Source organism: Puccinia triticina, chromosome 18A, assembly GCF_026914185.1.
Source record: "Puccinia triticina chromosome 18A, complete sequence".
Taxonomy (NCBI): domain Eukaryota; kingdom Fungi; phylum Basidiomycota; class Pucciniomycetes; order Pucciniales; family Pucciniaceae; genus Puccinia; species Puccinia triticina.
Window position 1 is genome coordinate 1,971,355 of NC_070575.1, and position 13,144 is coordinate 1,984,498.

Genomic DNA, 13,144 nt, shown 5'->3' on the forward strand with positions numbered 1-13,144 from the left:
CACTTGATCTTGAGGTAGCAAGCCCTTGACACGTACTGAAATCTGAATCGGTTATTATGTTCGTCGCAGGATTCATCGCCGGATTTCTCCCAGGACCGAGGCAGGGGAATGTGTTCTTAATTTACGGTTTATGTACGCAAATGCATCATGGAAACTCCAATCAGCCGAGCGGCAACGGATATGTAGAACCGGAGGTCCTGATGCACCGATCGGCCGTGAATATCTACATAGGTCCTGGTCATAGGAGACTGGAGTATTTATGTAGATACACAGGAGAGCCCTGCCAAATGAATTAGTCAGAGTTGAATCTTATAACCTTTCAGACAACTTCTGTACATGTTTGGAGGAAAGGAGACTCGATAAGGATGTCGAACTTCGCAAAAAGAAGTCGTATTCACTCATCGTATATCCATCGCACAGCCGCCTGTCGCCGTCCCAGCCGTAATACAAGCTCTTCGTTAACGCCAGTATGTACCCGCTGGTCACATTGGCGCGATGGTAGGGTCCTGCGGAACGGACAAACAAATGAAGTTAAGAGGCAAAACAGGTTTCTGAAAAGATTACATACAGGGGAGCTACAGCCAGCTCAACTCGCTGCGGAATACCATTCAATTCTTCTGCAATTGTGCTGAGTGCGGGTTTACCAGATGCTTGGTCCAGAGCTGATTGGGTTTCCAAAAGCAACCTCATATAAACTTGCGAAGAACCGCAAACTGACAATCTGGAACTATATCCGTAGAGCTGCAAGTGAACATGAAGATCTCTGAAGTTTCTTCATTTCTGCTACTTATCTTGATGATGTACTGGGCCAACCAAATTGAAACAATGCCGAATCCCTCTGAGTCTCTTAGAGAAGCTGCTGCTGGAACCAGTGGCTTATCAGTTCATGCCTCTAATGCCAAGAGAAGACCGGCTGAAATCATTGCATCAAACCTACGAAGCCCCTTGAGTGACCAGTTGATTCCTAACGGTGATGAATTAATTCCTTCTGAAAATGATCCTGCGTCTTTAGTCGGAAAGTAGCCTATCGCACTGCCCACGGTTGATACCTTGAGTGTTTTTGCTTCACTTGAACACGTTGTCTAATATCAACCTGATTCTATGTTACATAGATTCGTGGTTTGCAGCAAGCCCGAAGCAAAATCCAGGAATCTCAAATGTGGAGCCCATAAAAGAATCAGTGCCAGGTGTGATCTCAACATCTCCAGCTTTGCCTCTACTAGTATCATTAGCAGTCTCACTATGGCTGAATTAATCAAGGCGGCAAGGTTCACTTAATTGGTTTGAAACTAGGAATGGAGTCAAATTTGAGCTTTAAAACTATTAACGCTTGTGTCTGGTTTATTTAGATGTCTCGAGGCGCCCTGGCTTCAACATGAACACCCACCAAGTAAATGATCCTACGGAAACTCCTGTAAGAATACCTTTCAATCACAGATATCAAGGCATTTGCCCATGTGGTCAAGACCAAAAGTAGAGGGGAGAGGGAGCTCGGAACGCTGACATTTTTCGTACTCTTTGCATGATTGCTACAAAATAAAAACAAAAAAGCCCTTTAACAACTACGCCTCTTTGATTGCAAGCCACCACGAACCTACAGAATCCTTGTCTAGATTGCCTCCAATAGTAAATGAAAATTCTTTGACAATAGTTCTTAGCCCCCCTTTGCTGCGTCAGAATCAAGCATCATGGTTGTGTTTTGCGTACACCAGGATTTCACCTGACTCCACCATATTTAAATTACTTGATTATCACACACAAGAACGGGGTCTTAGGGTTTATATCGGTATAAGTCTTACTGAGAAAGCTGAAGAACTGACTTTTCTATTGGTATATAGCTTGCTAGACCCCTGAAAAGAACCCGGTTTGGATCTGAAAGCTTTCATAGTCCCCAGCAATTTGCGTGGCATCCAGGGGCAGATGGGGCCAGACCACCTCTCAGTACCTTCAGACCACCTCTGAGTACTGTAAGATCATCTCAAGAAACTGTAAGACCTCAATAATCTTTGCGGGATGTGCCTCCGCCTTCCGGTGCTTGAGATATGAGACACTCACGTCTGTTTCAACTTAATTACGTTTAGATAAAGCTCAGAGGTAGTTTTGCTTCAAAAAGTCATGAACATGAGAATCTCCCGAGTGAGGGGTCAAGTGGAAAATTTGAGAGTGGTTCAAGTAGCAGCCGCAATCTAGTCCAGGATAGAGTCGAATCAAACACTCTGCCACTTGGAAACATTGATCAATCTCCGACTCCAGTCAAGCAGCCAATAAAAAAAGAAGATTGGATGGATCAACAGATCAGTTTTTCTTTGTCCGAATTCTTGAAGAATTTGTACAGCCTACATGTTACTTTTTCCCAGTTAAATACCCCCACGGAACAATTGACAATCACATCAAAAAGAAGGACAAACCGCACACCAGTTGTGATGTCTAGTGTTCAAGGGCGAGACAGCCAGGTGATCCATTTCAATCGGATTGTCAAGACAGATGGAGCCCCTTGCCCGCTTCCAGTTCTGATTGGCAGATTTGTTCGTTTAGTAAACTTCATGACCTGCTTTCATTCAGAGCTTTTGAAGGCACTTGGAATCGATCCTCGCGAGTTTCCAAGTCAGAATGCAGCCTTAATCAAATGGCTACTAACTGAAATATTTAACCCTTCAACTGGCTTCCCAATCATTGGAAATATTACGAATCAAAAACTTGTCGAAGGTTTGGTCAAACAAGAAATCGAAAACCCTTTCCGGACCCTGGATGCCCTTTTGAGTGGTTATTTTGGTCGACCTGAAGCGGACTACGATCCCAGCAAGGCCGCATGTGTTTTAATCAACTACTGGTATCCCTCCGAACAAACACATATTTATCAAAAGTTCTTCAATGATCAGGAGCAATTCATGGGCTTATTGAAGAAGATTTACCTGGAATTTTATGTTCCAAATTCCTAATGTCTTATTGAATGACTTCAAATGGTGAATTTTTCTAACCTGTATAGTTTCCACGCGTGGTATTTCTCATTTTGGTCATTTTCCCTATTGATGAATTGAATTCACCGCTCAAGAACTCAAGACAAGCGTCTTGAGACCTTTGTTGATTGCTTATTCTTGGGTTATCTCCTTCGTGTGTTTCCTTTCTCCTCGATGCTGTCAGAAGAAGCCAATCACGATGCTGCTTCAGTTTTCTATTTATCTGTAAATCTCTATGACGAAAACAAAAACGAAAACAAAATACAGTTAGAATGCAGCTGAGAATGATAATTTTTAAATTGGAATCAAACAAGATATTAAGCCCGAGCGGCATTGTTGAATTTGTGAATGTCCCTTTCATTGATCGAGTCACTTGCTGCTTTTCATAGGAGGAGTATCAAAATGTTTTGGGTTGCAGGCAGATTAACCCAAAAACACCGGCATCAACAACATCGTCTTGGTTGACATGTCCTGGATTGGCATCAGATCGAGGGAATGCATCGCAAGATTTTGTTGTGACAAAAAGAGTGCTCGACGGCGTCACCTGTCACAGCTCATGTAGATAGATATTTGGTTGATTTTCGTCCTTAATGAAAATCATCACTTCTCCCGAGCTCTCATTCCAACAGATATATATCCTATTGGTTGGAGATTTTCCAGCTGCAAGAGTCTGATGTTTGTGTATTTCATGCAAAATGATCAACACCTTAAAACCAAAGATGGATAAATTAAGAGAAGATTTTATATACTTTGTAACAGTTTTTACTTGATTTCAGCCGCGAAATCACAGAGATGTGACTTGACCAGTTAAAAAGAAAAAAAATATAAATATGTAGAGAAACGAATGCGAGTGAGGCTAGTCAGGTTTCATACAACCCAGTCTTCATTGATCATCCATCCACATACGGTGATCCCATTTAGATTGGATTTTCCTTGCGGAATGATCAATCGGACCTTTTTCACAAGTGTGGATGTTGTGTCATACACAAATTTTGTAAGAGGTGGTTCCTGATGTGTAATTATTTTAGGAACCACTGATTTGGAAATCTGACAACGCAAGTCCCAAAAACAGTTAGAAAGATCGAATCAGACTCATTGATACTCTGCAGTGGCTAGATCAAGATCAAAATCTACGCTGTACGCACCCATTTTTGGTCGTTGGCCGATAACAATTCAAGTTTCCAGTTTTCGGGTTCAACTTTCCCGAAGAAGGTCAATCGTTTCAATTGAACGTTTTTTACAAAGTTCAACCCAACAAAACTCCCATGCTCTGTACCTTAGATGAAATGCGTTGTTACAATCGAAAAAGGTGAAGAAATTGAGTTTCGGTATACAAGAAAGACACGATGATGGGACATACCTGACAAGTCTTTCCAGCATGTAGAGAGCTCGCCATCAACGGCCAGTGGCCATTCACTCGAGAAGTTCAGGTTGGTGATTAACATTGATCGATCATCATAAGCTGAGGCTAGACCAATCTCCGATTCCGGCTTCAAATGATGAGAAGGTAAAGCCCGCGGAAACATGCTCGGCACCAGAAAAGGATCGGAGGTTTGAATAGTCTGATTCAATCTTCCATAGGCATTATCCTGTGCAACAAATCATACCACAGCCGTTATTAGTTATCAGAAAAATGTAACTCAAACTTCCAGGTTAAGAATCAAAGTAGAAAAATAACGATGATGAGATGTACAATGGTTGAAGAGGTGCAGACTCACGATAAACTCGGGATCCAAATAAGCGATCTTCGTCGGGGGCGAATCAGTAATGAGCGAGGATTGTACAGGCGTGATCAGTTTCAGTGGGCGTCGGTTCGACCAGATTGAGAATTGGATATCACTTGAGACTGAGGGCGGGATGCTGAGCCAGATATCACTTTCTTCAGGAGATCGAAGCGCAGTAGTCAACTGCTGAAAGTACCTAGTCGAAAGGCGCTTGGCTGCCAAAGACCCTCGTGATAATTGGCTAACTATACCAGCATTGAGGGAGTAATCTTCAAGTATGAAGCCAGATTAAGTGCTGTCCTCAAGCCATGTTCAAAGAGTTATTTTCAAAAGGATCACGAATACGGCTGACTCACCAGGTTGCCAAAGATTGTACGCTGACTCTGCCACGTATTCTTCCGGTGATGCATGATCAACTATCGTTGCTTCTGACTCGCCGTCTGATTCCAGATACTATTTGCACCTAGAAGTTAAGCGACTGTACTTTAAATTTCAAGGGTTAAAAAGGGATCTTACTTTGGTGTACAATGTATCCAAATTGAGATTCAGCAAGTTTTCGTCCTAAGGTTAATTCAGCGGGTAGAGAGATTGATCCTAAGCGTTAGGAACTAGAGGAGACGGAGCGATGAGTAGACATGAGGTGAGATGAAACATTACAGTATGGTAGCAGGTGTCGAATTTGGCTAGGGAGCAAGCCATATGCCTGCTCATTTCGCCCATACGCCCTGGTGAGTTGATCACTCGCAGAATTGGCAAGGGAGCGCCATCATCGGTAGACTTGAGCGTCGACAACAAATCCTGGCAGTGTTTTCAAGGATCAGTCATCAAGAACATTTCTCTCTCATATTAAACACTCATTTCAAGCTAACCTCACCATTCAAATTGAGGCCGCTACTCGTCACGTCATCATTCCAAATGATAATTTCTTTGACAAAGGGATATTTGACCAGAAACTGTAACAGTAGTTCCAGACCGCCTGCCCTACTCTCCCGCTCTTTTCGCAATGCGAGGCTTATGATTGCTGTTATTCCTAGGAGAGCGCTGCTAGATTGATAGTTCGAACGACGTTGCTCGATAGTCTTGATCAGATGCGCGGGCGGAGGACGCGAGAGCGAGGAGACTTGCTGATCCCACGCAATCGGCGTGGACCCATTGAGTAATCTGATTAAATACTCCAGGATGCGTGTAGTTGCTACATAGCCGACCAAGATTAAAGCGGCAATGAATAGGACACGTCGTTTGGTGCGATATGATTGGTGCTTTTCGAGGTCGGGAAAAATGTCCTGTACCACGGTTTGATGATCAGAACGTGTGAAGAGGTACTTTAGAATCAAATGGAAGAGAAGTTGCTCAACTTGGCCAGACATCTTGGAATTTTTCTTCACACAAGGCGACGAACGGCTTCGAAAGGGACGCTAGGATCGACTACTGAGGGGGTGTATATGTTACTGAACGTCCATGGTCGGAGATGACGAGTGAGGAGATATAAGGTAGAGTGGTGATGGATTGACTCATGCCTCATTACCAAGCGGCCCTGGTCAGCAATGTTCCACCGATCGTGGCATCAACACTCCGGGAGGCCCTCGGCTCGGCCAGATTACCGGCTGAGCTCAGCCGAGCGCACACACTCCGAATGCAGAGTGTCCACAGTGCACACCCACACCACATTGCTGCGGGTCGGGCCAAGGGTCGGGCGCCCCGCGGGCTCCCTTGATACCCGACGGTGGCTCCGAGTCCGCTCGCTGCGCACCGCCCGCGACACTTGAGTCCGAAAATCCTCGCCACAACGTCTGTACAATCGGACCAGCAAATCTTTCCACCATGCCTTCTGCATCGTCCCTGGACACCTACCAGACTCCCTTGGCATCACGATATGCATCTGTTGGTCAGTCATTTTTGCACCTTGGAATTGGAAGCAAGCTCAAGCAATTGGAGAGCTTATCATCGTGTAATACTTACTAAAACAGAAATGTCAAGCCTATTCTCGAACCAAACTCGATTTGGTACTTGGCGACAGCTGTGGCTCTCTTTGGCTGAGGCTGAAAAGGAGCTGGGATTGCCAATCTCCGAAGAAGCTATTACAGAAATGAGGGCCAATCTTGTGAGCAAATTTTCTCGCCCTGTGTTGGAGGTTACCCTTCAAAATCAGATGGATGTCGAATGTTCTGATAAAAAAATACATCTTTCAACAAGGTTTTGGACCACAAACAAATGGAAATCGCTGCGGACGAGGAACGCAAAAGGAGACACGATGTTATGGCTCATGTTCACACGTTTGGCTTGGTAAGGTGTGGTCTTCTGTGTCTATTTTTCTCCCAGCAATTAATCAAAAAATGGATGCCTTGTTTTTCGTGCCAGGTGTGTCCGAAGGCTGCACCAATTATCCATCTCGGTGCAACATCATGCTACGTTACAGACAATGCGGATCTGATTTTCTTGCGCCGAGGATTTGAAATCCTAATACCCAAATTGGCCCTGGTCATTGCGCGATTATCAAAGTTTGCGGTCGAATACAAAGACCTACCGACCTTAGGCTGGACACACTTCCAACCAGCTCAATTGACAACCGTTGGAAAACGAGCGACACTATGGATCCAAGAGCTGTTGATGGACTTGAGGAATCTGGTACGAGCCAAAGCTGATCTAGGTTTCCGCGGCGTCAAGGGTACAACTGGAACTCAAGCATCATTCCTAGCACTTTTTGATGGAAACCATGAATTAGTCGAAAAACTTGATGAGCTGGTCACCAAGAAATCCGGTTTCGAATTCGCCTATCCCGTCTCAGGTCAAACCTATACTCGCAAAATTGATATCGATTCTTTGGCACCGCTATCTTCTCTCGGTGCGACCGCTCACAAAATCGCCACTGATATTCGATTGTTAGCAAACCTTAAAGAAATTGAAGAACCGTTTGAGTCTAGTCAAATAGGAAGTAGTGCAATGGCTTACAAGCGAAATCCGATGCGCTGCGAGCGTATTTGCTCACTGGCTCGCCATCTCATGGTCCTCCAAGTCAGTATTTTCAAATCAGACTAACTTGTATATCTTTCTCTTCTGATGTTAATACCCATTTTTCTTCTTGCGTCGAAGCAAAATGCCATGATGACCGCGTCGGTGCAATGGTTTGAGAGGACTCTAGACGATTCCGCCAATCGACGAGTCACGATTCCAGAGGCCTTTTTGACGGCAGATATCATTTTAACAACATTACAAAACGTCAGTGAAGGAATGGTGGTTTATCCAGCGATCATCTCACGACACATACATGCCGAGCTGCCATTTATGGCGACTGAAAATATCATAATGGAGATGGTCAGGCTGGGAGGGGATAGGCAACACTGTCATGAACAGATTCGAGTGTTGAGTCATCAGGCAGCTAAAGTGATCAAGGAAGAAGGTGGGGACAACGACTTGATTGAGCGAATTAGAAATGACGCTTTCTTTGAACCGATTCATCACAAGTTGGATCAACTCTTGGACCCAAAAACCTTCATTGGCCGTGCTCCCGAACAAGTCGACCATTTTATGAAAGGTTGTTTTTCAACCTCTCCACTCCAATCTCCCTTGAAATCAGTAGATCACTGATTATAAACTTTGGTCTTTCTTTGATCTTCAACAGATTGGGTGACACCGGCGCTCGCGCCCTACCAAGAGTACATCCATGCTTCGGAACATGCAGTGCTCCACGTTTAGACGCTAAGAGCAGTTTCCACTCCAACGGCTCAAAAATCAGAGTCTCTGGCCCCACCAATCCGATCATATGTTCTTGGGTAATCTCGTCCACATATACCCAGCGCCAATAAATTTTCAAGCATCTCATTTTGTTCCCTTCTTTTGTCACCCGGATTGCTACGTTCACCCATCCACCAATCTTTCCCGCATTGCAATACATTGATACCACCCCCGGAAATTAAGCATCGTGAGAATATTCAAGATGTTAATTTGAGATTCCCATCCTATCCGGTAGGTGAATTTTCAGCCATTGTTTGCACTTGACTGCTGAGTGAACAAGGACTGCCAATCCCTTGGAAGTATTACAGAGGATTCAAAGCGGGCGGACTTATCCTGGCATGCCCTATTACTGGTGGAAAATAAAACTAAAACCTGGGGCTTCAGGATCTGACCCTGTAAACCCAGGGATTGGGCCACGGGCTGGACCTCAAACCTGGTACCAGCAGCCAAGATACAGCCTTGACCCCATCCTGTTTACCATAACACACCCCAGACTGTTTGGTGGATTTGTACATACAAACAGATTTGAAATTTGTGAGGATAGCCATAACACACCCCAGGCTGTTCTGTGAATTTGTAGAGGTGCCTATCAATCTTTTGTTTTTGGGTTTAAAGGGGTTAAACCAATAGAATAGGCATAAATATCTGGTATTACATAAAAACAGGTTTTGAAATTTGTGACATGAACCAGTATTTAAGAGATACATCTATTTTTGAGACATTCTGTTGTTAAAAGAAAGTGAAGGTCTCTGAAGCTTTGTACACATACTTGATTCTGAATCACCAAAACACATGGAGAAAGTACATAATGTCTACAAAAAAAGGCTGTCATTGTGTTTGACAAAAATTGTATGTTTTTCCCTATTCACAAAGTTAACTTTCCCCGGCCACTTCAGTCTCCATACATCAAAAATTCAAGGCCCAGTCAAAAATATGAAAATCATCCTAAAATGCACACCCCTCATACTACTCATTCAACTTCAAGGAAGATTATCTGAGCTTTCCAAATTACCCCCACAAGTACTCAACCCAACGGAGAAGGGCACTAGTGCAAGAAAAATGTTGAGTGTTGGAAAAGCTCACAAAAGGTGCCTTGATTATAGTGGGGTTTTGCTTACTGATCATGGGAATTCATCACACAGATCAAGCTTCCCGTCCATCAAGTCATATATTCAACAAAAGATGATTTGCAGAGGCTTAGTGAATCCCAGAATTGGGGAAGTAAATTGTGAAATTGATTTCTTGGGTGAGTTTTTAAACTTTGCTCAACCTTCCCACCACAAGCCCCAGAGCCAAGGAAAAAAAAAACCAGTTCAAACTGAGCTCAGGAAATCTGGTTGCATGACTTCTGAAACACAAATCCCATGATAGGCATGCTAGATTACATTCCTCAGGAGGGTAGTTCCAAGAGGAGGCCCTTTTTCCAGGATCTGGAATTTTCTCTGGTGTCAGCCTTAGAGTCAACTCAGCTGACCCAAAGTCTGCCCTTTTTCTACTTTTTACATATGAATTACTTCATATCTTTTTCATCTTTAGAGATAACATTGTTTTGACTTCATATTCTGTTTCCTCATTCAATTTTAACCCTAGTTACAACTTACCAATTCTTTGTAACTATACTCCTTCCCTGAGCTCTTGAGTTGTGGCGCGCATGCGCAGTTGTGACGTGTCAGCGCTACCAGGCGCGCCAAACCACATGTACATATGTAAATTACATAAGAAAACTGTGAAAATTTTCGTAGTCAGGATCCCCCTTGCCTGAGGCGGATCTACAGACTTCAGACACCCAGAACCACACCCCCAGATAGCCCAGGATCACCACCAAAGAGGATACCACGCTCCCAGTATACCTACCGTCACAGGCGCCTAGGATATTGACAGTAAGTATCACTCTTGGATTAAACTTGTCTAATCCAGAAGCCCTCCACATTTCTTTGGTGAGAGGAGGCTGTTGCACTCTCTAGCACAGCTTGGCAGCACTCTTCTAAAGAGGTAGCATTGCCAGTGGACGTGCATTCCCATGAGAATAATCTTGAACATCTGCTTAATCTTGAATCTGCTCAGTCTCTTTCTCTCTCTCTCTCTCTCTCTCTTATATTTGTATTTTCTTTATCCAAAGAAATCCAAATATTCCCCCCTCTTTTCTTGTGTCCTGCTGTCACTATAGAGGCTCAGGCTCACATCTGGTAACTAATCCAGAAAACCATCACATTTCTAGTCACCCAGCACAAAAGAAACAAGTGTACCACCCTGTCCAGGGAGAAATAAAGGTTGAGATGGCGGGAAAAAGCAATCATCAAGATTGGTTAAACTTAAGCTTGGGTATAAGTTGGCATTTTTTTATTTTGACTTGTAAAACAAACATCTAGTGCTGAACTGACTTTGCCCTATTGCACTTACATGCAGGAAACCACCATCCATATATTTCACAATTAGAAAAAACTAGATGCAGCAGTCCAGTCAAAGTCAAACCAAACTTGCACATGTCTCATGTAGAACATAAAGTTTCAAATGTATTTTCACCTTCAGAAAATTTTGGCAAATCATTATTGGAAGATTTTCCCATGCAAACTTTAGTAGAGCCACAGAGGAAAATTCTTTTGCATGAAAATTGTGTGCCAGAAGAGAAAAAAACTCAAATTCAAATGAAAGTTGGAAAGGCAGGTGAAGCTGCTCAGAATCATCAAAAAGTAGTAAGATGTTTTCAAGTTGAAAACATCAATTCTCATAAGGAAGAATTATGTTATGAAGATTACAATCCTAAAACCTGGGCCTGGATGTACACCATGAAGCTGGGGATCCCTGATGTGCTTTGTCACAAACTTTTGGTGGAAAGAGACGTGCAAATCTTGCAGTTTATAAGCTCTCTTGATCTATCCACTGATGAATTCTGAAGTATTGATCCCAATTGAAGAATTAACAGACCCAAAATCATGCAACAGTTTTAAAGCCTTTTCACATCTTCTTTGGGGTGTGAATTCTAAATTTTTACGGATGCTAAATCCAAAAGATGAGGACTATTACCAAGAACAAAAAAATCTGCAAAGCTGGGTGTTGATTTTTTTTGGTGGATCAAGAATGGAGGATGAAGTAAGCCCTTCAGCAAAAAATCATGATAAAAAAATTTCAGCGGCTAACAAACAACAGAAAGCAATCACAAGTCTGATTTTCAGGGCTCTTTCTGAGAAATTTACACCTCCATCTTACACAATATTACATCATACAAGTTTGAACCCAGTTGAATCAGTCTGTCAAAAACAAATTCTGATGACACAAGCCGCGTTCACCATTATGATCAATTACTATGAAAATCTCAACAAGGATCTTTCTTCTGACAACAAGAAATTTAAAGAAAACATGTGGAGAGTTTTATTCCCAAGAAATCATGATTTCCTGTTTTTTTTTTACAAAAAGTCCAATATTGGGATACAGTCTGCTTGGCTCACAGGAAAGGTTTGGAAACATTCAAACGGAAAATTAGGAATCACAATTTCTTACCATGGAATCAGGAGAAAGGATTAATTGATCAGGGAAATGAGAAAATACATCCATTTGTAACAAGGAAAATGATAAATATTGAAGGAATTGTGGAGGAAAATCCAAGAAAAGGAGATAAAACCAGACAAGTTTTTGAAATGAAAACAGAAAACATCAATCCCCAGAATGAAATGAATTCTCAAGAACAATGGAAAATGGTATACAAGTTTGGAAAAAATTATAAAAAATTCATTACAAGTCTAAATTTGAGGATCAATCATTCAATGATTGAAGAACTTAGGAAATGGTGGGATTTTCAATTGCAAAAACACATTGGTGATCATACCCTACATTTATTCTAAGAAACTGGAGCCTTCTGGAAATTGAAGATCTCATCAACCTAATTTTGAAGATATATTTCAGATTGATACACAGCTTGGGACACCATTCAGATGATGTGGTTTTTTTTTGATGAGCAAACTGGGATTCAAAATGAATTTTACACAATCCTCACTTGGTAAGCTCATCCTCAAGCAAATGGATACCACAAGATTAGTTCAAGTTCTGTCATCAAACTCACTCAAATGAAAATATTAGATGCCCTGAATTTTGATGAAACAAAGAATGAATCCACAAGATCTGAGCTGATTGCACAAGCGGCATGTGAGGTCCTGTTCCACTATTACTTCAATGCCAATCCAGAAATCTTTTTACAGGTTTTTTTGAATAAAGAAATGTTCATTTCAATTTTGGTCCGCATTGGAAGAAGGTGTGAATCAAAATGTATGCATGATCAGTTCATGCATAAAGGCTTTGAAAAAATGAAGGGAATGAAACTCTTTCCATGGAGAAAATATTTCATAAAAACATTAGATCAAACCCAAAACCTGCAAAATCACTTCTACTTAAACAGGGGTTATTCTTTCAAAAAAATCAGTGCCAGTTGAATGTAGGGCTGGAAACCGTACCTGGGCCCTTCCCAGAGGTTCTGGGTCATGTGCATGAGGCACCAGCAGAATCAAAGTTCAAAATCTTGAGCTTCAGTATTTTTTTTTCTATAGAAGCAATCAAGATTCTGCATTAAAAAAACAGATGTCCTTCACACACTGCAAAAAAATTGTTGCACACTGCAGGGGGCATCCACTTGAAGTCCCTGCCACAGTGTGCGGTAGCTCAAAATTCTTTGTGCACTGCAAATTAAAACCTTGAAATTCCCATTCCAGGCGGCAGAGGTGATTTTTCTTGCCCCTCCTC

The 13,144-nt window shown here is 42.4% G+C and overlaps 3 protein-coding genes across 3 annotated transcripts; 2 read left to right on the top strand and 1 right to left on the bottom strand.

Moving 5' to 3' along the window:
- Nucleotides 1-2,423: 2,423 nt before the first annotated feature.
- PtA15_18A255 (uncharacterized protein) lies at nt 2,424-2,939 on the top strand (the record flags this gene model as incomplete). Its single annotated transcript, XM_053164776.1, has 1 exon — nt 2,424-2,939. The coding sequence occupies one exon, from the start codon at nt 2,424-2,426 to the stop codon at nt 2,937-2,939; it is 516 nt and encodes a 171-aa protein (XP_053028752.1).
- Nucleotides 2,940-3,824: 885 nt separating this feature from the next.
- PtA15_18A256 (uncharacterized protein) lies at nt 3,825-6,048 on the bottom strand (the record flags this gene model as incomplete). The annotated part of the gene is made up of 9 exons (XM_053164777.1): nt 3,825-4,004; nt 4,103-4,233; nt 4,318-4,546; nt 4,676-4,950; nt 5,038-5,134; nt 5,198-5,242; nt 5,339-5,479; nt 5,551-5,964; nt 6,037-6,048. 9 exons carry the CDS (start codon nt 6,046-6,048, stop codon nt 3,825-3,827), a joined length of 1,524 nt encoding a protein of 507 aa, XP_053028753.1.
- A 454-nt stretch (nt 6,049-6,502) lies between these two features.
- Nucleotides 6,503-8,374, top strand: PtA15_18A257 (uncharacterized protein; the record flags this gene model as incomplete). The annotated part of the gene is made up of 6 exons (XM_053164778.1): nt 6,503-6,566; nt 6,649-6,782; nt 6,875-6,964; nt 7,040-7,693; nt 7,772-8,213; nt 8,301-8,374. 6 exons carry the CDS (start codon nt 6,503-6,505, stop codon nt 8,372-8,374), a joined length of 1,458 nt encoding a protein of 485 aa, XP_053028754.1.
- Nucleotides 8,375-13,144: the final 4,770 nt, after the last annotated feature.